Source organism: Micropterus salmoides, unplaced genomic scaffold (genome assembly GCF_014851395.1).
Source record: "Micropterus salmoides isolate LMB-PRFRI ecotype aquatic unplaced genomic scaffold, ASM1485139v1 Ms_hic_scaffold_18, whole genome shotgun sequence".
Taxonomy (NCBI): Eukaryota; Metazoa; Chordata; class Actinopteri; order Centrarchiformes; family Centrarchidae; genus Micropterus; species Micropterus salmoides.
The window spans coordinates 13,817,023-13,843,496 of record NW_024040928.1 but is presented as its reverse complement, the minus strand read 5'-3'; the positions used below and the strand labels follow the sequence as shown (position 1 = coordinate 13,843,496).

The 26,474-nt window shown below is 40.7% G+C and overlaps 2 protein-coding genes across 2 annotated transcripts; both read right to left on the bottom strand.

Annotated features, from left to right (window-relative positions):
- Nucleotides 1–5,610: 5,610 nt before the first annotated feature.
- On the bottom strand, nucleotides 5,611–10,092 carry tdh (L-threonine dehydrogenase). The gene is given in 9 exon segments (XM_038727535.1): nucleotides 5,611–6,788; nucleotides 7,297–7,566; nucleotides 7,922–8,012; nucleotides 8,184–8,356; nucleotides 8,500–8,649; nucleotides 9,294–9,364; nucleotides 9,509–9,551; nucleotides 9,900–10,013; nucleotides 10,016–10,092. Coding segments are annotated over 9 exon segments (1,122 nt in total). The 5' UTR covers nucleotides 10,086–10,092; the 3' UTR covers nucleotides 5,611–6,648.
- A 5,436-nt stretch (nucleotides 10,093–15,528) lies between these two features.
- mtmr9 (myotubularin related protein 9) lies at nucleotides 15,529–24,743 on the bottom strand. Its single transcript, XM_038727534.1, has 11 exons — nucleotides 24,597–24,743; nucleotides 23,999–24,188; nucleotides 23,068–23,176; nucleotides 22,804–22,929; nucleotides 22,547–22,720; nucleotides 22,187–22,404; nucleotides 21,817–21,978; nucleotides 21,513–21,654; nucleotides 21,053–21,273; nucleotides 20,450–20,601; nucleotides 15,529–18,128 (listed from the first exon to the last, which is right to left on the bottom strand). The coding sequence occupies exons 2-11, from the start codon at nucleotides 24,178–24,180 to the stop codon at nucleotides 17,965–17,967; spliced, it is 1,650 nt and encodes a 549-aa protein (XP_038583462.1). The 5' UTR covers nucleotides 24,181–24,188; nucleotides 24,597–24,743; the 3' UTR covers nucleotides 15,529–17,964.
- Between the last annotated feature and the right edge of the window lie 1,731 nt (nucleotides 24,744–26,474).

Sequence of the window (26,474 nt, the reverse complement as noted above, 5' to 3'; positions counted from 1 at the left end):
GTAAATGCCTAAAATCACTCTAATAGTACACTGCAGACTCCACGTTATGGGTGGTTGCTTTGAAGTTATGAGTGGTGGCTGGGACTGAGTGTCCTTGAGTTACGTATGGGTTGTAAAAGCTTTCTGGGAACATTTATCAGCTCTATCAGAAGGAGAAAACTTCGTCTTGATATAAGCCCAGTGTTTTCAGTTCTTGTGTGCTTAAGGCCAATAAATAGATATAATATTTATTCATGCTAGAGTCCCAGGAGATGTTTGTAGCTTAGTTCTTTGAAATCATGCCCAGGATTTAAAACAAAGTCTGACTTGGGTCACCTTCAGGAGTTGTTTGCCTTGGAAAGGAGCCAATATTTTAAACTTATGTAAACTTTTTTCCCATCTGAATTTTTAAAGGGAAAATTTATTTCAAATGAATGTTAAACACAGAATAAATAGAAAAACAGTGACAGTGTGATTGTGAAAGCTTTAGGCAAAAACTACAACATTATTATGCTTCAACATGTTATTAGTTCAGAGTTCCTCCCTTGGAAACTGACACCAATCTGGTCTCAGTGACACACGTTCTCTTCTGAAATGCAATTATATTTATCTTGGCGTTGCTGGTCTGTACAGCAACATATTGTATGTACCATACTGCAGCACTCTACATAAGCACTACTGGACATATCTATTTTTACTTTTTATTTTTCTAATCTAACTCTAAGTCTTGTCAACACTATTAGAAACAAAATAGAGAAAAGCACAATTTAAGCCCCTAATATATTAAATCCATCCTTGCCCACATAATCTTAAACTTGTTTGTTTAGTTGTTCAACATAATCACTTTATTTTTCTGGGTTGGAGTGTACTGAAAATTGGCAGCCACTCCATCTCAAATAACATACATTGATACATCAATTCTGTAAATAGTTTTGGTTAGCATTAAAGTGAAACATTCACTATATAAGGTAAGATACTGACAATCTTGTCAGTCCAGCCCTAATTACAAAGCTTTATCCGTGGGATTAAAATGAACAAGATCATCATCTGCTGTTCCAGAGTCAGACATCGATTTGTTTTTACAATGGTCAAGGCTGAGCTGAGTAAAGCTCTAATCTGACCCCAAATCTGTGGTTAGAGTTACTACCTCCTCTACCTGGAGGTAGTGCCTACCTGGGGATTAAGGTGAGGTTGTGTAACAGTGTCAGAAGCCTAAAAACGACCAGCGACAGTGAATATTGTCAGTTTACCAGGTTGTCCTACAAAGACGCTGAAATAGCACTCTGTGGTGTCACTGCACCTGATCTTGCCATTCCTGTTTTGTTGGGGGCGGGGGGTTGTTTCCTGTTGTGTTACAGCCATTCTGGCCTGATTTAAAATTACAAGAAAAATGCTTCAGCATGCACGTTCATAATGTGAACCTACAATGCAAAGGTCAGATCAGGTCAAACACTTCATTCACAATTTATAGCTCAGGGATCATTGAATCGTAGAGCTCATCACTGCAACCATGACCCCAAAGTCATCATTGATTTTAGTATAGGCTGTTCCAGACTGTTGGAGCGGTGCGAAAGCCATAAAAATAACAGTTCAGTTCTTTATTGTCCCACAAGAGGAAGTTATTTTTGCAGTGTAAAAACATAAAATCATAAAACATGAAGACAAGAAAACCCAAAGAGGAAGTAGAAGATATTAAAAGCATGAAAACTCTGTAAGTGCCAAAAGTGTTTAGGCATTTTTGATGATCACCTGCCACTTCTGTTGATCTTTAGAGAACTGTACTGTAACTGTGAGGGAGTGACGCACAGTAGTAGGTTATTATAGACTCTGGAGGCTAGAGGGTGGGAGGAGGGTGGTGGGGGGGTCTTGGGCTCTATTGCCATGGCAACAGGTCTCCTTGTGGAATAACAGCTGCATGGCTATGAGTGCTATGTTTTTTGGCCCACTGCCCAGGAGCTCCCTCCCCCAGTCTTCTTTATGTCTCGTCCTTCACTTTCTGCACCGGTCCCACTTAAGCTGCTGCACGCTGTCTGAATCTTATTACACGATGACGAACAAAACACTGGGGCCCAGGCGACCAAGGGAGCTCTCTGATTGGCCGGTGGGAGGCGGGCCTGCAAGTATGCGTGAACACTCAGGGAGGGTTCTTACATAAGAGGCAAGGTTTCCCTTACTAGAGAGAGAAAACACACATTCAGTCACATTCACACACACAAATGCAAAACAAAATGTGTATGTGGGAATATTTGGCCCCTGAAACAGGCCTACTTGTATTCATTACATTTGCTAGCACATGTGCATGTATGTGTTGTAATGATTTATGGTGTTTTTGCAGCCAGGTGCAGCCGGGTGCTCTCAGTTCTTTCAAGACCATCTCACATTTGTGCCTAAATGTCAGCAACAAGACACGCTGTTCCAGGCGATAGGAAAAACTAATAAGTTATATTTGGATTTCAAATCCACTGCAAACATTGATTGTCATTTGCAATTCAACATTGCTTCCAAGCTCCTGAAAGTAGACAATCTCATGAAGAATTACTTAAACAGGATTTACCATCACAGTCAACTCGTGTGGCCTGTTTGGATCCCTGTTAGTTGTCTCATCTGTCTTTATGAAACATAAAGTGTGCATTTTGCATTCAAAGATACATACATACAAACATACTTTTGCATTCAGGCTACAAAGTAGGGTTAATGTACTTTACGGTTCATTTACATGAGGTGTTAGCATTGTTTTGTCCCCTGGTCATACAAGAGATGACATCTTAGGAAAACAAAGATAACATTATTTGTAGAACGTCTGCTGGGTGTGCGCTCAGTGTGAAATCATTCCTGCTTGAGTTACAGGGTGCGTGAAAAGGTCTGCACACAGTTTCCGACGGTTTGTTGGGGTTTGTAATGAGAAAATTATGATTTTTTTCATTCCAGCCAGAGAGCACACCTGCAGTTTTATTGGCACACATTCACAGAGGAGAGGTGCTAATCACTGACGGGAGCTCACAATGAAGTGTTTGTAGCCTGCGTGCTCTTCAGTCTCAGTGGCTCCTGATTGAGACCAAATGGAAAATGCACCTCACCTCACTTAATATTGAATTTCAGCTGAATGAAGTGAATCTCTCGGTGCACTCTGCCTCCCCTCTGTGTTTTTTTCTCTCCGCGGCACAACTGCAGAACAAAACCAAACGAGGTCACATGGAACAGCTGCAGTTACTGACACAGAGAAATTGAAGACAGGCTATCAAGCGTGCAGTGAAGGACATTGCTGTTCTCAGGGTTTAGGTTTATTATCCCATTTGGTGAAGAAAATACAGCAGCTTTGGTTTACTGCATTTATTGATGTGCTGAGGAGGACACCTTTCACATCTAGGGTCACTTTATGAGCTTACTGACTAGACAATGCCTTAAATATTTTCACCAGTATATATGCTTGCTTGCAATATTAACCCTACTGCTCTGTACTAAATCATTTTGGGGAAATAAATGTGTATAACAGTCTCAGGAGAACATTTGAACCATCTGTTTGACTCACTTTGCAATACACATGAATAGAGTATAGGGTAAGATTTAATTACCCTAAATTTGCTATAAATATTGTTATTCATCTTCAGTGATCATCCACATCCAGTATTAAAACATATCAGTTTTTACATTCCACGCTGAAATAAAAATGGCAAGACAGCAAAACAACAGATTCTGTTATTTGTCACGGCCTGTCCACACTACATTATTTGAATCTGCATTGTCATTTTGTCTGTACTCAACGACACAGTCATTTAAGGTTGGAATTTAAGTTTGATGAGGCACAAATGTCACCTGTCTAACTGTAAAACTGCATTAAGACAAAGTTTAAAGCTTTAACGTTAAATTGCAGTAAGGGCACATTTACAACTGTACAGTGACAGAGAAAGACAAGTAAAATGGGTTCTAGACAGCTGGATGCACTTTCTCAAATTTCCACGACGCAAACCCAAGCTCTTTGTCCTTGAAGTAAATATAATGCTTTGTGTCACTTTTGGTTTGGACACAGTTATTTATGGATTAGGGGAGAACAGGTATGGTTGTAACACGTCTTGCTTCAGCAACTACAACTCACTGAATTTTTGGGTTGAGTTCTCATTTAATACAAAGTGTACACATTTGTTCACTACAAATGGCACCAATTCAATCCTTTGCAAGAATATCACAGACCTCATGAGTTGACATCAAATACATGGTGTGCCTTTGTTACAACCTGCCCCACTACCTGGGTAGGTGGTTACACATGCTGGGGTAAGTTGTAACAATAAGACAAAAGAAGCAAAAATGGATGCCACACTACATGATATGCTTCAAAAACAGGTAGTGATATAAAATAACAATGTTTCTCTCTCTCTGTAACAGACTATGCCTGACTGACGTGTGTGTGTGTGTGTGTGTGTGTGTGTGTGTGTGTGTAGATTTATCTACCGGGACAAACTTACTTAACAGTATACTAAATAAACACTACTACAATGTGTTGAAGTAGGCCAGTACTGTCGGTACTCAGTACAAGCACTTCGACATTTCACTCTTTGGCGTCTTGGGGCTTTTTCTTGCGCACCAGCACTTCTCACAAGTTGCCGGTACTCTTTTCAGCCCTCTCCACGGTGGAGACTGAGTATGGAAAAGATCGGGTCCTGATATATACACCAACATGTGAACTACATGTGAAAGGGTCACAGAGCTGACAAATGAATGCTTGTAACCCTGGAATGCGGGCTTGGTGGGCCCAGACTGCATTGGACACTCTGTAAAAAATGATAATCAACAAAGTCCCTAGATGTTACAACCCACCCCACCCCTGTCAGCCAATGTTTAACTAGCGGTATTAGCATAGTGGTTTAAAATGATCAGGGTAAAAATGCACATGTTGCCTAAGAAACTACATTTTAATCTAATAAAAGTCAAACAATTTTATCTGCAATAGTATAGAGACTAAACAAAATATAGTCTTGGTCAATAAATCACTATTTTCTCTATAAATTCTGATTGTAACCGTTTCCTACCTTGACAACCACCATGTGTGATGGGGAAGGAAGTAGGTAAATACTGAAATGATCTCATGACTCCTATCTTATTCTAATTGGTGGAATTGGTGTTGTTACAACTCTCCCCATGTTTCAACCATACCTGGTCTCCCCCTGCATTACAGGTCTTAGCTGCCCACAGCAAAAGCTCAAACTTTTACAAGTTGAACTGGAACAGCATAACCCGAGTGATTCTCTCATTTCTGCTATCGGACAATGCCGGTTTCAACCTGACGATTCCAACAGATCAGCTCAATGACCATCAAGATCACTAAATGCATGCTCTGGTGCATCTAATCTGCTGTGGGTTACACATTCCCAGCAATACTGTGTGATTTCCATCTAATGAGTCACAACTTGCATAACTCTTGATCCAATAAGACTGCTTGGCACCTTTATGCTGCTTTATCCAAAATGAGAGGAATTTCTTTAAAATGTAACACATTTAAAACTCTTAAGAGTTAATATCAAAAGGATTACTTTATTACCACGCTAGGTAACACTGTCAGTAGCTCGTTTATATAAGAGTCTACCTGAACTTGTTAGAAATTAAATTGTGAAAATGACAACAGAAACAGGCAGAGGGTACTTGGAAAAGGTTTTATTGCCAATGCTCGGTGTGATTGAAAGAACAGAACCTGCTAAGACTTTCACACGGTAAACCATATCAGCATTTCTTTTACAAAATGTTGAAATACAAACCACCAACTATGGCATACAGTGCCACATTTCCTTTTTGTGTGAAAACAATCCCACAGAGTTGATGGAAAAAAAAAAAAAAAAAAAAAAAAACAGTCGACAGAACACTTAGAAATAAGAGTGTTAAGAAATGCTTTCACTGGATGGAGCTCCCAAATTTTAACAGACAGAATAAATAATGATACATGGAATAAACAGAAGAGCTACTGTTTAAGAATCACTGCTCCACACGGCTCAGAATACAGCCACGCTGTATCAGAAATCACCAGACAGATTATTAGACTCATTTACTGGTCAGTATTGAATTTACAATTGAAGTTACAAAATCTGCCTAAAGCGCATCAAAGGATACAACTTGTGCATTTGCACACCCCTCAATCCAAAGTCACTTGATTTAGCCCCAGGAGCTTTAGGCCCTGAATACCTGAATTTTAACAAATCCTTGGAAATTTAGAAACCAAAACCCTGACCGATTTGGATTTCCAAAGAAAAGCTGGTAGAAACAATTACACAATGCAACATTCTCAGTTTGTTAAATTAATTTTTGCAAAGAAAAAATTGCAGAATTTTGCGCAGTTCATCAACATGCAAGACATCTTCTTTTTCACCAAAACAGGTTTTCACAGGCCACGTCGTTATCCCTGATATTGCGGAAATCAGCTCCTCATCAAACCTCCAAGGAGAAAGGGGGGAAGATTGCAAAGCAGGGGCAGATAGGCAGGAGTGGGGCAGGACTGTCTAGCCCTGCACTGACCTTTACATTCTGGAGACATGGTAGCCTTGTGCCAGGCAAGTAGAGGCCTTCTGATTTTATAGAGACAGAGAGAGAACGAATATGTACAGCCACATTTCTCTATTCTCTTTACTCAGTTTTTACATTATTTACAAAGAATGATCGGAAAAATATTGTGCACCCCTCCCCCCCTCAGTTAGCACGAGCCATGCGCGTTTCTGTGCCAAAGAAGTTCAGCATCGTCTGGACAAGCTCTGGTAGATCATAATCGTGCTTCCAGCCCCAGTCCTTCCGTGCGTTGGAGTCGTCGAAGTTCATTGGCCAACTGTCAGCTGGAAAGAAACAGATAAGAGTGATGTAGACTCACATCGGTTTGTGATTAAAGTTCCCTCCCCAGAGCTTTACTAACGACAGATCTTTATTTGCCAATAGCCTCTTTACCTTACTGCAAGACTGGGCTACATTGAAAGACAATAAATTCCTCTTACAAATGAAAAATAAAATTCATGAAAAATAAGCACACTTGCTCAGTTTAATACACTGAGGGGTTTTGCCACTTCTGCCTTACTTAGTCTGATATGACCAGTAGCTTATGGTGGCTAATGATAGCCAACTTTAAATAGATACGTGTGTGTAACTGACATTACGGAGTCAGTTTATTGACATTGACTTTATATCTGTTATACTACTTTTAGCATGTCACAGATAATAAATGATGAGGTCATTAAAGCGGCTGACTCAAGAGATGTCTATTTGTCCTGTATTTATACGGCTACAGTATTCGGTGTTCAGCTAAAGTTTCAAGGTGGCACATTAACAAAAACCAAAAGGGTTACTTACCGATGGCCTGTCGCACATGGTCAACATCATACGTGACCTCTAGCTCAGGCATCTGCTTCTGGAGCTCTTGGGACAGCTCCTCGGGGGTGAAGCTCATGGCGTTGATGTTGTAGGTCCTCATGCTCAGCGTGTCAGCTGGCGCCTCCATCACCTCCAGCGTTGCACGCAGGCAGTCGTCAATGTACATCATGGGCAGCCGTGTGTCGGGTTTCAAGTTGCACTCAAACTTGCCGGATTTGATTGCATCGTGGAAGATCTGGACGGCATAGTCTGGTCAGAGACAGAAATAAAAACATTATGACGACAATTGTGAAATATACCCTTCAACCCATGAACTATATATATTTATATAAATTTTCAGAAAGGGGGGCGGTCAACGATGGGGAAATAAGTGAATTAAAACATATTTAGCAAAACTACGGTTACAAAAAAACTCAGATCTCCAAACAACAGATTGTGGGTATGGAGGAGGGTGTGGCAGCTGTTCAGCAAGTGAAACTATGTAGATATTCCAGACCTGACTTGTGCACTAAGTGGGTTACATAACAAACATGTGACTTGATGGGTACAGAAATAGACATCCATTAAAGTTGAAACCTTGTGGTTTGAGTATCATCTCTCTCACCTGTTGTGCCACCCCCAGGCATGGAGTCAGCAGAGATGATTCCTGGGTAGCGGAGACAGCGGAAGTCCAGGCCGTAACGGTGGTGATAGTACTGTTGAAGAACATAAAGGAGTCAATTGTTAATTTCATTAAAAATGCAACAATTTAAATATGGGACGAGAAAAATAATGTCATGTTAAACTGCCAGTGCATCCAGTGGAGTGTTTGGTTTATGCGGGGTATTGTTTTGGAAAGGCAAAAGAAAGAAATCTAAAGATCTAACCTCTCCCATCAGCTCAGCATGGACTTTGGAGACACCATAGATGGTGCGAGGTCTCTGCACACAGAGATCTGGCGTGGGGTTGCGGGGAGAAGTGGGGCCGAAGGCACCGATGGTGCTTGGGACAAAAAGACGCAGGCCGTGCTCTGCTGCAATGTCCAAGATGTTGTGAAGCCCTAAGAAACAGACAAAGAACCACACCATGAGGATGCCAAACTTCACCTACGCTCAAGGGAACCATTGTTGTTGCTTTCACAAATGTAAGGCTCAATCTTTAGACCCACTAAGAAAAAGTTAAGCAAGTCACTAATTGGCTTACCGGTTATGTTAACAGAGCGCGCTAGGGCCACGTTAGCCTCTCCAACAGCACTGAGCAGGGCGCTGTAGTGAACCAGCCAAGTGATACGGTTGTTCACCACAATTTCCCGCAGGTTCTTGTAGTCCAGAATGTCTGAGTAGATGAAGGGGCCTGGCGGTGATAGAAGGTGAGTAAAGATTTTATAAATTGTTCTGCAATAGTCTGCAATGAATGTTGTTTCAGGGCCCACACCTAGCTAGAGTGTTTCTGTCCTTCCCCTTTCATGGAAGCAGTTTTCAAATAGTAATTTACCAGCTCTTAATGTGCGTTTCTTTCCTGTTACATGTATTTGCTCCTCAGAGTAATTTCTCAATAGCATTTTTTCAGGACAGATTAGCATAAATGAATGAACAACTACTAAACAGGCTGTCTACTCATGGTTGATCTCATTTGTCAATAAAGCCAGGTACATTTGTAACACATTTACAACCCTTGTTGCCAAATCTCTGAATTTTTGAAGAGCATTAGTCACAGCTACACTCACAGGAACGCAACATTGTGCTTGCTGATGTGATGAAACAAATGACACATTTTGATCTAGGTCTTATTCCTTGATTTTATGCACTATTGTAAGTTTTTTGGACAGAGCATTTGCCTAATGAACGCAATGTAATCAGATAATTTCCCCCCACCCCACACACAAACCTGTCTTAAAAGTAAAAATGACACAATATAAAAATCAGTCTTATGTCAGTATCTGATGAATTTAATGCTCCAGAACTCCAATATTTTAATACAGTATGAAATTGTCATACCACTGTGGAAGACGTTGCTTGGAGGTTTCCTGATGTCAGACAAAATGACGTTGTTCTTTCCATACCTCTTCCTGTAAAGCAGGACACCGACATTATAGCCTACTAAGTGAAAATGTATCGGAAACTGTTCTCACGTCGTTACAGTGCATTTGGCCACTGGCTGTTTATCTGCAGGCAAGGGTGTAATTTGCGCGCAGATGAATGAGAAATCTTACCTCAACAATTTGGCGAGCCCCACCCCGAGCTGACCCAGGCCACCTGAGTTACATGGAGAGAGACCGAAAAGAGTTATCAGAGGACACTGCACAAAATAAATCAGCTTATGTTCATCCGTGCGGATTTCGTGGGGACTGAACAAATAATAGAGGAAAATGTCACAGCATTTGCTGCCTACACTTTGCTTTTAACTGTCATGCCTTTTTGCTTTCATTGTCAAACTTGTAAGAAATCCTGCAGGGCAGATTTGGAATGAGCTCACAAGTTATCATCATAATCCTCATCTTAACTGCAAGCATGATAAAAATGAGGATAGCGAAAAATGATTGTGTTCTACTATGTTTACCAAGAGTTATCTTAGTATTCAAAAAAATCCCAGACGTTGCTTACCTGTAATGAGCACCTTGGGGTGGTCTGTTTCTGAGAAGGACACGGAGTGGAAGCTGGCGTCAGACGTCACCTGTCGAGGGGAGAAGCTGATGCTGCGTACAGCACCGTTAGAGGCTGGCAGCCGCACCCCGGGGTGCTGAGCAGGGCCTGCTTGGCCACCTTGCTGAGGGTTCTGATGACAGGCATGCTGGTACCTGAGGAGGAAAAGAATGTGTTTACGCTTTTGGATGACATGCGGGGTGTCAAATACCACAGGCACCAGCAGAATTCAGCCTGTCAACCCCCCCTCACAAAATGTTACGTGAATTGAATCCCTCCGATCTACTAAAGCCACTCTAGATCTACATTTTCTGTTTATTTTACTGGCATCACCTGGTGGCCTCTTTCAGTAGCCTACTCTTTATTTTGGCAGAGGCATGAAGGCCTGTGTCAAGACATTTGGGCTCCTCTCCAGACCTCAGGCGCCAGGAGACAGGCACACTGGGTAGCTACTGGGCGACAAAACTGGCACTGAGGGAGACTATTCATATGTGTGCCACCTATGAGATGCTACGTAGCGGCTTAGTGCATGCACATGGGTTAAAGTTAGATTATCCATTTGCACTAAGGTGGCATTTTTCGACAAGGCAGCATAAATCGTCAGAACATGGTCGGGGAAGACATGTAGGCTTCGCTCAAATGCAAATGATTGCTTTTGTTTCCAAATAGGCTCAAGGGAGCACTCTAGCGCATAGCAACGCCAAACATTTTATCTTCACATAACTTTCACAAAACTTTATAGGACTTTACTTATGTTTTTACACATGCATTGCAATTACAGTAACCCACACGGCAACAGAACGGATTAACGCTGAGGCAGCACGCTGAAAGCAGCTCATCGTTACAGCGCTGAAAAGGTAAAAGCAGCCCGTCTGTGTGCTCCTTCATCTGTTCATCAGCCTGGACTTTTGCGCAACGCATCATTTTAAAATGTGAACTTACCGAGAGAGCTTCCCAAAAAAGGAACGAAGACGGAACTTGAAGAGTATTTATACTGCCCTGCCTTCAACGAGAGCCAATCAGCGAGAGAGGGCGTACAGTAGCAGACGAAAACGGTGCCAAGATCGACCATCATTGTGACACAATTTGGAAATATTTTTGGAACCTTTTTTAAAATTATTTTAGAAATCAATTTAGGAAATAGAGCTTTTGTCTTGAACACCAGAGTAAAAATATTATTATTAGGCTATTATTATTATTATTATTATTAGGGATAGGCTATCAGAGATAAAGCATCAACAAGTGTTTTATTTGTCTATTTTGCGCGAGCAGCTCGTGTGCTCCTGTTCCGTCTCCTGACCCTTTGCTCTCCTCACATGTGCTGGTCACTGTTGTGTCAACATGGGATCAGGTAAAGAGGAGACCCCCAAGCGGCGACACTTTAGCACCAGGCACTTTCTACTGTTGGGTAAGCACCTTATTAATGTGTAGGCAAGTCTTAATCATTCTGTGTGTTGATTTTATAATTGTGGGTCTTTAGACGTGTAGCGTATCTATTGTATTGCTATGTAGCCTACTTTATGACTTGTTTGAAATTTAATAAAGATATTTAAAAAAAGAAAAAAAAAAGAACACGTGAGCCAGTTGTGTAACTGGGGGAGCTCAGCGCTGCCCCCTTTCTGAACCTGATGCGGCGCGTCATGGTGGATCCATTAAGAAATGTCTATAATTTAGTTCCTTAATTGATGCGCCGTTTAGTGTGGCTGCGTTTCCACATGGACTGTGGTTTTTAGGTGAGCAGTCTAAAAAGCTTTACAGAATCAGTGAGAATAAGCAGCATATTATTTGAAATAGGAGTCGTATTTAAGGGGTTCTGTGAGACGCAGCAACCCAGACAAATGAAATCAGGCCAGTGAGCCGGAGTGAAGCCGTCGTGGCACGCGGCCTGAGCTCAGTAAGCCACTGTTACACTGGCACCCTGATATAATTCAGAAGGGAGGTTTGGCCCCAGTTTTTTTTAATTAAAAGGGCGAGGGTCGCAACTGGAGACCAATGAAGCCATTATAAAATGCACATTAGCCTGTAGAATTAAAGAGGCGGCACGTGGGCGGGATAGACATATTAATTACAGGATTGCACATGTTGATAAATGAGCATAAAACATTAGCCCTGTTTTAAAAACACTTTTCAGTTTTTATATAGGAGTACTGATACAGGAAATATAAGGGATAACGGAATCGTTTACTCACCGGTTAATAAGCAGCCACAACTCCTGTCTGACTTGCTTTATGAGAACGAGATGCTGCTTCCTTTGAGCTGATCCTATAGCATACCGCGCTCTGACGTGTTGCCGGTGTTATCTCGGTCCTGTGTTGCATCAGCTGCATGTTCAAGCTATATATCAGCGGCCATCTGGCGTCAGGGGAAGCCGGCTTTCGCTCGGATTGGTGGAGCCTCGGAGGTGCGGTCCACCCTTACAGACCACGCCCACAGAGCGTCACCGTTACCCGGTGGCAAAATCCCCATTGCTGCGTCCTTTCACTGCCGCTCAAATCAGAGGCCACGAGTGCGGTTTTGAGGCTTTGTCTCCCCAAAAAATGATTCCACACACGGACGTCCACGGAGCCATGTGATATGGATGCATAGATGGATAGATTCTTTATTGATCCAGAGGGACATAGGCATCAATAAAGTATCTAAGCCTAATCAATGATTGAGCCTTATAATAAGGGATGCAAAAATAGTGGTAAATATATGATGATAAATATTTTCATTAAAAAGTACATTTTGTGTACTTTTTAATGTAAGAACATATTTAATAGTGCTTCAGTTTCCCAGAGCCCAAATTTAAGATACCTTTTAAATTTTTTGTCTGAGCAACCCTCTAAAACACAAATATATTCAGTTTATTATAATAGAAGAATGACAAAACCAACATATATCCACATTTCACAAGCTGAAAGCAAAGGAGTGCATTCTTGCTTAAAAAATTTCTTGAACTATTAAAACTGCTACTTTTTGTCAGTTGACTTAATTAATTGACAAATAATTTCAGCGCCAATATATTAGGAACTATATTCAAGTAGAAATTGTGAGTTAATCTGTGTTTAATTGGGTGTATCGCCAGCATATGAATTCCTATTTTCCTTTGTCCCTTAACATACAGTTTTGCCATTTTCCCCTTAAATAAGTTTAAGGTTGGAATAACACTCTGGTCCCACACTGTCTCACAGTACAATATACTACTATATGGTATCTTCATTGAAGCTGGATGATGTTTACAGTGAATTTAATATTTAAATGACGCATATTTTTTATGGCAGTGCTCCATTTCCTTAAATGGAAATATTCTAGATGCCTTAATGCATCGTTATATACATGTTCCCACAAAAGCCTGCTGTAAATGTTATCTTTGGGACTTTTAAAGTAAAGTTGAGCATGTTTGAACTTTGGCCACACATTCTGGTTTTAATGACTCATGCACTGGTGGGTCAGTGACTTTAAAGTAATTATTTTTAAATTTTATCTCCTGTAACATAGCCACTGAATGTTAGTTTAGCTGTGATATTTGTCTGGAATCCCTTGCAGTGTTATGCAACTGCAGTCATTCTAAAAATATTATCGTGTAGCAACAAGTGCCACACGTCCTCAAGAGCAGGAAGGTTACAAGTAGGACCAAATGAGCTCACGTGTCTATACTGTAGATATACAAGGCCGGGACACATAGCTGAGACAAGTCAGTGAATAATTTAAACATAGCTGGACTAGACATGAAGCAATGCAAAGTATAAACCTGATGCATCCTTGTAATCAAACACTTAATGATTAGCCAACTGTAACTTGAAATGGCACCAAAGCATTGTGGCTGCTCTGCAGGTTTTTGTGACCTGGCATTGAAAGGGAGTGGTGGAACTCTTTAGTCTCTCTCCTTTGAATGTGACAGAATCCATTCATGTTTATCAAGGGAAAGGTATGATGTGATTATGTACATGCAATCTGTTTGACTTTGAGGTTTGTTTGAAGTACACATAGGAGGGCCAAAGAGGCTGACGGTGTCTCTGGGTGGAGTGAGACCTGTGCTGAAACATGAGTGGTGGAGGAGTGCACACCCCCACACCTGTCATCACTGGGAAGGTAATGACTTGCTCCAAAACAAGTAAACTAACAAGCTTTTGTTGAAAACAAAATCTCCTTGAAGAAAGGCATCCATTTCCAAAAATCACAGACGTATTGTGCTGTATGTGGATGAACTTAGATAACCTAAGTTCTCCACTCCCCATTCCCAGAGAGCATGAGAGGAAAACGATACCTGATAACTGTGAGATGACATCGTTTTGGCTTTGTTTTGTGTGTCTGTGTATGTGTGTGTAACGGAGAAGCGAGGTCTAACCCTGGCAGAGAACATCTGGGCAGCAAAGACAAAAAACTCTGCACATGATTCATCATTTCTTCAAGTAGACAATAGACATCCTAGACTGGCTGTGTGCATGTGTTCCAATTAAATAGGGATTCATTAATGTGTGTGTAAAATTATTCAATACTATAGTATTACTCCAGAAAGTACTACAAACCCTCAATTTCACTAGACACACTGAGTCCTCTATTGTTCCTTTCAAGGCATCACGTGTGTTAAGCAAAGCAACGCTTTGAGCCATGAAATCAGAGTAGTGACAGAGCCAAGGCCACATTAATATGGAGAGAAGAGTGACAGTTGGATGGTAGCACTGTAGACACTGGCTGCCATCACATGTATTAATGAAGCAGCTGATCCTAGGCTATTTATTCCCCAGCCACTTCATCAGATGATCCTTTCGTCACAGCGATGGAAACATATTTTATGAGGTGGCTGAGGTGCTGTTTACTAATCCTTGGACAAGCCATATGTGGACAGGGTATGTGGAAATTGAAATCTGTCACCTGTCAGTATGGTGGAAACACACTCCTTGACCTGGGCCCCGGCGATGGGATGAGACATTATGTAGATATTTTATGTGAAACCATTGTAGTATTTGTTGTTTTGAAAAATCACTACTTTTAAAGCAGGAATAATTGATTTTGTTGGCCACTTAGGGCAGTGGAAAAACAACATTGTCATATAATCACCTTATAAAAGCGTTTCATTTATATAGTATATCTTGCTCTTTAAAACTAAATGCTAACTTGTCTGTGTGCCATGTGGTGCTGGACAGGTCACAAAACATGGTGCTGCAAGACATTAAAACGCTCCGTAGAGCTGAAGGGAACTACAGAGTCAGGTGAAAATTCTGTGGCTTAAGAACGATTTATAGCACTTCTGCATCGAATCGATGGCGTAGCCTCTGCGTAGCCCCGTACCGTATGCCATAGCCTGACGTGCACCTCCTCAAAACGACGCAGAAGTATAAATGGATGGCTATGCACGTAGATCCAACGCGTAAGTATAAATCGCGCTTTAGTCACTACGAGCGACACCCTTCACGTGACATATGGTTATCTGATCCATTTTTATGTAAAAATATCAAGTAGTGCAGCTGTTTAGTACTATAACACTAATACTTAAGCAAAATTAATCTAGTAATGCATCTATAGCTGATAAAATGAATGACTAAAAGAAAACAAACATCTTGCTGTGAGAACAAATCTCAAAGAATAAAAAAACAAAACAAACATATTTTGTGCTATAATTTTTAATGGCTTGAAAACATAAAAACAATCATCTTTTTAACAAAATATAACTTTACAGACATTAGATCAACAGCGATAAAAGAACTGAAATGTTTACTGTTTTTGCAGTAAGCCACTGCATATAGCTGACAAGTACAACAACAACAGACAAAAAAGCATTATTTGTCCACAGTGCTGATAATCTTTTAGAGTTTTGTTGACTTTGACACAGCAACGATCATTTAAGGATAACATTATGCAAAATGCAAACAGGAAATATGTACAGTTTTTAATCACACCATAACCTTGATTGAATTCACTGAAATGAAATGTGTAGCCATAAGCGACTTTCCCTTTATAAAGCAGTTTAACGTAGTGGCTGGAATCAGTTCTGTTTAGTGTGATAATTACATCATTCATGAAGCAAAATGTATCAAATGTGAAGATGTCATGGGAAAAAAGGAGCAAACCAAACAAAATTAGCCAAGGATGAAGACTGTGGATTTAATTTTACACCCAAAACTGCCATTCTGTTTTGGATTTAAAGTGCAGCATAAAACCTCATTAATAGTATTAATGTAAGCTCACCCATGGACAGCACTGAAAGATGAGCTTTAATGTCACTATGATAAGAGAATTCAGCTCATGTTGTTTTAAATGTGTTTAGATGCATCTTTAAAGACAGGCTGCAATTACAGGTTTAGAAGAATCCCAAACAATATTTCTGTCTTTCCTGGTCATGGACTTGCTGTGGTGAGAAAATGATTACTCTGGACGCAGGACACTGACACATTGCATCGTCAGCAGTGAGTCTACTAGTTTGAGTTTACATGAGTTGGATATATTGGCATTTCACATGTAATATTAAGACATTTATTGTCTGATATGGCACCAGCTGGTGAGTGCCAACATTAAAAATTATGCTAATTGCAAGAACTATAATTAAAAGAGCATGTTTCTGATATTGGATATGCCCTTCATACAATGTGCCGTAGTTTGGGATCTTAAACTACAACACAGCACAAGACAGCTTGTTTAATATGTACTTGAACACAGCAATTGTTATAGAACCTTTCAAGATATAAACTTTTCTTTAAAGCAATATCTCACGTTAATATTATATTCTCATTTTTTAAGCAGACAAACCTCCATGTGATCGACACCTCTGGCCATGCTACTTCACTGGAATGCCCAGTCTGATACAAGAATCAGGATATTTTGGTCGGTCCCTATTAAACAAGCCTCCTATCTCATTCTACAGTACAGTACAGTAGGTGCTGGCACTACCTACGCTTATTATATCATCTCAACGTGCAGCAAAGTCACATGCTGCCATATAGCACCCTATATGTTGCCATAGTTACTCTGCAGTGCTTCAGTGGCACATACATTCAGCAGGACGTTTGGTGAAACGCGTACCATGTAGTAAACAAGCATCAGAAGGTCTATATTCCGTCCTGGACAAGACCAATGCCCAACAGTTAATAGGAATCTATTAAAACACACTGGGAAGCGGGAAGTGGACTCGCTCACTGAATTAGTAGATATCGGTGTATGTAAATGAGAGTCAGCAAGTGTGAGACGCGGGGGTGTGACGAGGCTTAGCAACTGTGAAATTAGCTGTCAAGCCAAAGCATAATTTATGGAACTGAAACTTTGCAGGCACGCTAATGTTAGAGTGGGGATGCAATTAACAAATATTTATATATAACCTTTATTAGCTTAATCAATGAATCTATAAAAAAGTCTATGAAATGTCTAAACACTGTGACTTGTCCTGACCAACTGTCATCAAACTAAAAGATTTTTGATAAACTCATTTTAGAAACTGAAACCAGTGGATGCTTTAAACAATGACTGAAATGAATAATCAACTATCTAAACAGTTGCCCCATTTTATTTTGATGATCTACTAATTGATCAATCGACCAATTGTTTCAGCTCTATAGTGGACGACAATGAGATGATGAGTGTTTGGCTTTTAGCAGCACTCTGAAAAGTAACTGGCTGGCTTTGTTCCTTTTGGTTTCTGAATCTTTCCCTCTCACTCCTGATGAATTCTCCTAGTAAAATGGTATGTTTTCCCTCCTTCAGGGAACTCTCTCAGTCCATTCAGTCATGTAAACTGTGTGAAAGATAACTGCATGAATACAAAACTAAACAGAGGTTGATATTTAAATGAATCTAGGTTTAGGGCCATTCTATTTATGTTTCATCTGCGCGGGAAACCAAAAAATAAAATAAAATAAAATCCATAAATATAATTATTTGGATTATGTATTCTCAAACATCTGAAAAGAATTTATACCTAACAGAAGCTTAAAAGCGGCTGACATTGATCTGTTTTTTTGGATTAAGTTATTTTTTCACATTTTCTCTCTTTCTCTTTCTCCCATCTCGCTTCCTTTCGCAGCTCTCTCTCACTCTCGCTCTCTCTTTGTTTCTATGGTGTCTGCAGCAGAGGGTCTTCAGTTTCCAGCTGAGCCAGCTGCCTGCGCAGGGTGTTTACTTTGTTCTGAAGCTCCTTGTTATATTCAATTATATGTACCATTTCCTCGTACGCCTCGTCCAGACATTTGGAGGAGCGGTTCCAGCGAAGAAACACTCCTGTAATAGAAAAGGGGGAGAGCACTGTGAGTACATCTATAAAGAACAAAAGAGCGTACTGTCCTACTAGTGGCTCTGTGACAGGCCCAGCGGTGCTTTCAGTTAAACACCAAGGTCAGCATTTTAAACTGATCTGATGAATTGAGCTGATGTTTAGCAGGTATTACATTTACCATGTCCACCATCATGATTTGGTGTTTTTGGCACTGAAAGTAATAAAAACACATAAAGGTTCCTTACTCTTCCTACACTTACTCTACGATGGTAGGTGGGTGTCTTGCGGAATCACACATACTGGAAACACAATGTGCTGGAATGTACAACACATTAAAGAGGTGACTTGTCGGTCATAATGAGACAGCAAGTGTGGCATAACAGAGATTTACTGTGCATCCATATGGCTACAATGTCACGTATCTGACTCTGACTTTTAACTTGGCAGCGGAGCGTGCATCAGCCTCTATGAAAGAGTTGCGTAAGCAGGATGTCTGTTGCATTTTGCGTGGTTCAGTAGTTCTCATACATTCCAGTTTATATAGAGTGGAGGTAGTGACTCTAAGGCTTTAGGTGGGCTGGGGGGCCCCCCTTCACACAGGATCGACTGAACCTAACGACCCCGCTCTCATCTGTCTGGACGCCCTCTCTCTCTTTTATGAATAGCTTGCTTTGCTGTGAGTTGATTCGAGATTCAGTAAATTCAAGCATAGACGCTCCTAGGACTTTTCTGGAATCAATGAACGCACAATTATTCAAATTCACTGAATTCTTTTCATTTAAAAAAATTCCACAAAACAAAGTTACCGTAAGAAACTCATTTTGACTTATTTGTTGCACTGAATGACTTCACATCACATCTCTGAGGCCATGAAATGTTGGAAAACGTATTTCCTGCAGTTCATGCTTAAGGTGAAATCTAATTAATTATATGCAATCCTTGATTTACAATGTTGATAAATCACAAGAAAACTCTTGCTCTGCTTAGAAAAGACAGCAGCCTGAAACAATCTCAGTCTCACGCTGTTACTGAGGGAGGGAAGAGCATTCACCCACTCAGATTTTCTCTAAGCATCATGGAACTATCACTGTATGACTGCTCATTTTGTTTCTCACCATTTGGTGCTTTGAAACAAAGTTTATTTCAAAGTAATAAAGTGGAAGAATTAGACTTCTTAATGAGATCAAAAGAAGTGATTACGCTGTGATATTCTGACATCAGTTAACAAGTCATTTTGTCATACTAATTGATATTATGTGGTGCAATTTAAGGCTTAAATTTATAAATGAACTGAGACTGTTGCTACAGTCAAGTACAAAAGTGTGCCACAGGACTAGGATTAGCATACATACAACTGGTAACTGATAACTAGTAGTAAACCATCACTGGCTCAAGTATCAGTAAGGTTACCTTAAGTGCAACCTATAATAAGACAAACGTGCAAGTCAAACACATCATAGATATGCCAGAGAAGCAACCAGAGCCATGTTGAAAATGTAAAAGGTGCTGAGAGACAAATTAGTGCATATTATCATTCATATACTCTTTATTTGTCACAGCTTGTTATGTTTGTACGATACAACAATTTGTAGAGATTTACTAAATGTTTATTTTCACACAGAGAGGTATTTCCAGTCCTTAAAATGTCAGAAGTCATGTAATTGGACATGGGGCAAATCTGCGTAAAATGTGTATGCATGCCTGCATTTATGTTTGTAACTTTGAACATACAACCGAAAGTAAATGAGGACCAAATATGTATGTTGCAGTTCTTACAATTGGCTCACAGGGTCACTCAGTTTATCAGTGAGGCAAATGGTGGAATCAATTGCGCCCCCTTCTGGTGAGATTTCAGAGTGTCTGTTTGAGCAGAAACGTAACCCTGATGGGACAATGAGCCATTTTAAGATCACAGTGGTTTTCCCAGCCATGGCTAACAACCGTTTTAGGCTCACACTTGGTTTCAGGCCCATCTTCAGTCCAAGAATAAACCAAAAGACTGCTGTGAAACACGTGTCATGCTGTGGTCCTACTGGTTGATGCACCCCTATGCAGCCTTTCTGTGTCAAACAAGCCTACTCCCGGTCTGCTTTGGCACACATTTACCAATAAATCTTGCAGTACATACATAAAAGACGGTTTGCGTTTCATAGTGTAACACAAACCCAATATGGCTGCCTTATAAAATAAATTTAGTGTTGAGACACACTTGTTTATTGCAGGGTACACATGGAACAGACTGATGTTACCATCCCTTCAATAGACAGAACCTCTTAGGTCACCTGCAGTATATAATCTCTGCATGCCTTTTGTGTTGGTTCCTTACCTTCCCACAGCAGCAGACTCTGAGGGGCCACGGAGGGCCAGATCACAAGACTGTTGGCCTCATAGAGCGGGTTGCTCAGACGCTCCAGTTCTTGGGGCCGATTCACCCACGACCAAAGGGACACGGTCTTCTCAGGGAGCGACAGTTTGGCCCTACAGAAAGGGGGAGAGGGTGTTAGGGCAACCAATCAGAACAGTGGTTTCCTACAGTTTGTCAAAGTGGGCTTGTAAACTGTAAAATGACACATCTCGGGATGTTGACATTGACGTTGGTGAAAATATTCAGTTAATGAAAACTTTAGATTTGACTTTGGGAAAGTCACCTAATCCACAACTGTTTTAGTAAAGCTGCTTAGTGGCCAGTAGCTCAAGAATGTGAAGGAAAGGCTCCATAAAATACTCTTTACATCAATGTCATGAAGAGGACATTACCACACTAATGGCCTACATGCAGTAATTTCACTCTTATAAACACTGACTGTATGGCTGTTGTATTTGATTGCATTAAACTATGCAGGTGTGGTGTGTATTACACACCCTCGCTAATCAAAATCAATAAGCATATGGCTGACATAAGCTGGTGTGCCAACCTGAACAGACTTACCTCTCAGCTGTACTGTTGCCCAAGAAGGTTCCAAACTGAGAAGCATAGGCGTGTTCAAAGAGCAGCACCAGGAAGCCCTCGCTGAATTCGAAGGAGCATGGAAACTGGCGTAGGATCTGCCACACACAGTCCAAGAAGAGCAGGAAGACGGGGGCCTCTTGTCGGGGCTTGCTGTTGGAGTAGGCCGACTGGGCGCAGCGCTGCTGGAAAGGGTGGCCTGCCTGGGATAGGTGGTAAAAGAGGTGAGATGGGTCATGAGGAGAAATGCAAAGACCATGATGTCTATGATGATATTAAAATGGACGTGATTACTTCTAGTAAGACATATAAACCCCAAACTGTATGTAAAAAAACAACATGTAATTTCAAGCTTTAAAACAAGATATTCTTTTATATCCAATTTTTTAAAAAAAGTAAAAAAAAGATTTTGGCTGTGTTTGAAAAGGTCAGATAAACTTACCTGGAGCCACTCTCGCTCCACCAGGCCCTGGAAGCCTCTGATGGTCCTGCAGGCCGGATCAAGGATAATCTGAGCCAAGGAGGTCACCTGCAGGGTGGAGTCTGCCCCCTCTGTGCCGTGAACGAGCACTGATGCTCCCTCCCTGAGACGAACACACATGATTATGGTAAGTAACACAGATTCATTACTGAAAATTTTCTCAATTCTGAATGTACACAGCAGATGAATTGCAAAGGTATTGCTTATATTGCTTAGTATTTACTGGCCCAGGATTAGTTTTAACAAGCAAACTTTGTTCCCTGACCTGTCGATACACTGGGCAGCCAGGCAGGCAGTGGTAAGGATCTCCTTGACATGAGTCTGCCAGCTGGAAGCTTCTAACTTGCTTAACCAGCGGTCCATACTGTGCGACTGGTCGTTACATGCCTCTACGAGCTTTATCAGGCTCTCCTGGAGGACATTAGACCTGGAAATCACACATTTATCATAGATTAGTTCATATGCAGTATATTTAATATAAATTTCAGCCATACAAAATACATGTTGAACAGTTAAACAGTTTTTGACATGTAGATCAGTCTCACAATCTATCCAAAGAGTCCTCTTAACAATATGTATTTTATGAAAAGCTGCAAGATATATGGAGCCACTGCACCGCTTTACTGACCACTCACCTTTCGATTGCCTTGTGGATCCTCCTCCACTGGGGGTAGTTAGCCTCAGACTCAAATCCTCCACCTCTAGCCTTGGCTTGCTGGGCAACGCTGATGGTGCGCGTGTCAATGATGTAGCCACGTTTGCCTGGCCGCAGGGTGGCGTTGATCAGCTTCTCGTCTTCCTTACACCGTCGCCCGTTGGTGCCTGTCAGAGGCTGCCCTGACCGCATCATCACCTGAAAGTGGAAGTGATATGAGGCAATTTTCTAAAAACACTCCATACAATTAAAACTAAACCATGCTTAAGACAGTGTAATCTTATGATAAAAACAGCCATTACACAATTTAAAAAGAATATATATATTTTTTTGTGCTCACCATGCCATTCTTCTTGTGGTAGTAGCTAAGTACTGGAAAACGACCGCCGTGACGGAAGGTAGCTACTTTCCTCAGTGTGTCATCATCAACATCTTTGGGCACTGCCACTAAAGGCGGGTATGATGGACACACACTGAAGTCCTTGTTGACTTCGCTCAGTCTCCACTCATCTGTCTGATAAAAGAGATGATGACAGGTTAAAAGAGGGCTGAGAGCATGTTGGGTATGAACGTTTTTGTCACTAGTCACGTCCATACCATAGACTCCAAATCTTTAAAGGCATCCTCGGGAAGAAATGTTTTCCAGCCATCTTCTATGACTTCAAACATGGGCCGGTAGAAGAAAGGATACATCAGGGAGACTGAATCAAGAGTGGAGAGAGCCTAGAGAGCAATGAAGAATATGTATTGGGTAACCGCAGGTAGAATTTCATTTGGCATAAAAAAAATTTAATAAATAAATAGGAAAACTTTTCAGTTAGTAAAAGTAAACATTTTGCAGTTGAAAGTAATCAGTTTTACCTCAATGGAACTAGTAATGTTCAGACATTCCTCCATGCCAGGGACATCAAGCTGGATCACCCTCAGGTCTTTGCATTTGACTATGATGCTTCCCAGAGGTCCCACAAATCTGAAAGAGAAGTCAAAGATTTTATTCAAAAGCTGAGCACAGCAGCTTCCATGGAAAAAACACAGAGGCTCAACAATGCTGGTACTGATGCCTCGCAGCGAGAATGCGATTTAATCTCCCCATGTATCTCATATGATGGGGAGTTGTGGAAAGCATGGCAAAAGTTGCACCCAAAAAGAGTTCTCCTTACATGTTTTGTTTTAGAGTTGTTGGATTTCATCTTTTCTAAAAGCCTGCATGAAGGTGCAGCCAAAAGTGCTGATTAATCAAATATGGGTGGCAGGATAGTGCATTCATGTGCAATCATTAGTTTACTTGCCAAGGTTTAATCCTCAATGCTGTTTACAGCTCCCCATCCTTCTCAACCGCACAAAATAAATTCTCAACCTGTGGGAAACGCTGTAGGGATCGCACACAGTCAGACTCAAACGTACTGCCACAGTTTCAGATCCTCTCTTCACTGTACAAGTCTAGTGTAAGGGTAACACAAGAAGAAAAATGTGCTCAGCTCTGGTGCATGCTATAACAAGAGTTTCACTGAAAAGACAGATGAAACCACAGTCAAATACAACTCTACTTTCACTCTGTGTTTCCTTCCTTGTCCAAAATTATTTCACCAAATACATGCCCTGCGGATCTGCCTCTGCTTTCATAATGGGTTTTAACAAAGTGGTCATACAATGCAAAAATATCTATGTCCCATTTACACGTGTCACTGTCTTTTTGGATGCAACTAATGAAACTGCAATTTCACAGAGACATTGCCTGCAAAACGATTAAGAAAACAAGTGTTGATAAAGCAATCGATAAGAAGCTCATCACCTCTTCTCTATAGAGTCAATGTTTGAGTGAAGCAGCCACAGTTCCTCTGTGTTGTCCTGTCTGGAGGAGAGAATCAGGTGATGCCCAGTCAGACACAGGGTCCCCTCCACCGTGGGCATGAAAGGCCGATGTAGGACAACGCCATCCACCCTGGGTGTCTTTATCAACTCTGCAAACTCCATGAGTAGACCTGAAGAAAGTAACGTTACAGCAGTCAGCCCAGTCACAGGGGGGAAATGATGAGGATGTGTGTTTTTTAAATATGGACAACGATAACTTATTGATTAGCGACTAACTTACTGCTTTACTACTGTTAAGACAAACTAACTCAAACCCCAATGGGCTGTTTTTAACGGAAGATATCAGTAAAATACTAAGCAAGTCGATGTCAATTGACATTAAACCAATATATGCTGCAATAATCTGTCAGCTAGCTAAAGTTAGCTTCATTCAGGAAATTATGTGGCTAATGTTAGCTTGCTAGCTAATCGTGACCGAACGTATAAATTGCCAAAATGTTAACAACACACATATTGTAAATGTACAGAACAAAATATTCGTTTTTCACTGATGCTAAAATGACTTGTCACATATTTACCTGACTATCTTCTTGTTTAATCTGTCGTTGGGCGAGACGGGTTCGTTCACAAAAACACACCGACTGGAAATAGCTGACTTGTGAAATTTGGCTCCGGGCAATTTGCAAGGCTAATTTCGAAATTCTTTAAAAAAAACCTCTATGGTTTCCGATCATTTTGAACATTTACGCTACAGTTGAATACCTGCAAAGAGTTTATACCGTCAACTCGGGATTAAATGGCACAACACATGCGTGTATGTTTAAATTTATGACATATGAGATGAAATGTCATGTAGCCTTTGCAAAATGTCATTAGTGAAGCCACGCTATGATAAAACATTTTAAATTAGGATAGCCTACAGGGATAGTTCTCAGTGGTAAACAAGGGGATTTAGATTGTCATGCAAAGACTGTGCAAAATGTTTTTAACGTTACTGATCATGTGTTCAAGCATTAAATGGATATGATCCATATGATAAATCGCACAGGTATTTATTTACCCATTCATTATGAAATGAAAACGTAGGGCCTACAGATTTCCTCCATGACACATATTTGTTCTCATTCCTGCTGCTGCATAGCCTGTGTTGAGCTGGTATATTTTTTAGACTCACCCATCTAACATATATTCATCTCCTGCCGCATGAAACATCTAACAATATCAAAACGTGACACTAGGTGGTGACATTGAAAGATTTTTGAGAGGCTTATGGCGTTAAAAAACTGAACAGCATAGATCCATAATTCAATAATACCTTGATTTAAGATGTCTGGAAGGTAAATTCATGACCATGATGCATGATCATGAAAAATACATGATTGTGTGTGTCATTTGGATAACAAATCATAGATTGAAAGGTAGGAAATGGGGCCCAAACAAAGGTTATTATACTTTTGCATTTTTCATTAGGATAGTTTTTATTTTTATTTCCTTGTGACTTCTTATTTGTAGTTTTAGTTTAGTTTTTATTAATTTCAGTGTTAGGTTTTAGTCTTTTGGGCCCTTTTCTCCTGACTTTTGCCACCATGATGCCAGGCGAGGGGCGTGGACTACAAACTGGCACAGCCAAGAAATTGGAGAATAGATTTCATATCCACCCCAAACTCCCAGGCTATTTTAGGCCCTATAAAATAAACTGACAATGATTAGGCTTCTCTCTAATTTTAGTGTATTCTAGTTACTTTTGCAAACAGACATCAGCCTACAGTTTAAGTTAGTTAAAGCCTCATTTTTATTTTTATTTCAGTAAATGAAAATGTTTTTTCACATAGATTTTTGTGATTTTGTTAGTGTTAGTTAGCAATAATAACCTTGCCCCAGATGCAAAAGTAGACTCTTTGGGCAGACTACAGGTGATTTAAAAGCTCTTGGTTGGTCAGCCAGATGATGGTGACCTGTAAATAACTGTGAACAGGCAGTGAAACCAGGCTGAGTAGATTCAATGAAAACAGCAGGCAGGCAAGTTGTCATGACCATGCTGGAAACTAGAAGGCAATAATGTCCTCTGATGTCATAGGAGTCATTTGGAAAAAATGGCAATTACAGTAAAATGAAGTAAAGCAAAGAGTTTAAACAGGTAATCTAATATCAAGATGTCCCATAAAATAAGTCTAGGGAATGATTTCAGTGAAATGAGTCCACTGAAACAAGTCCAGTGTCAGTTTTTCAGATTGTTTGACAGTGCCAGGTTTGTAATAAGGGTTAATGTGGAGGTCAGTGAATGGAATCCCTTGGAGGATGTGTAGTAGACAGTGTGGGCAGCTTAGTGAAGCAGAGGGCAGGGAAACTTGGAGACCCAGCTTTTCCAAACACCTCCAGATAAAAGAGCAGCACAGAATCCTGGGAACAGAGAAGACCTAACTTGTCTGAGGAGGAGAAGCCACGGGCAGTGGAAA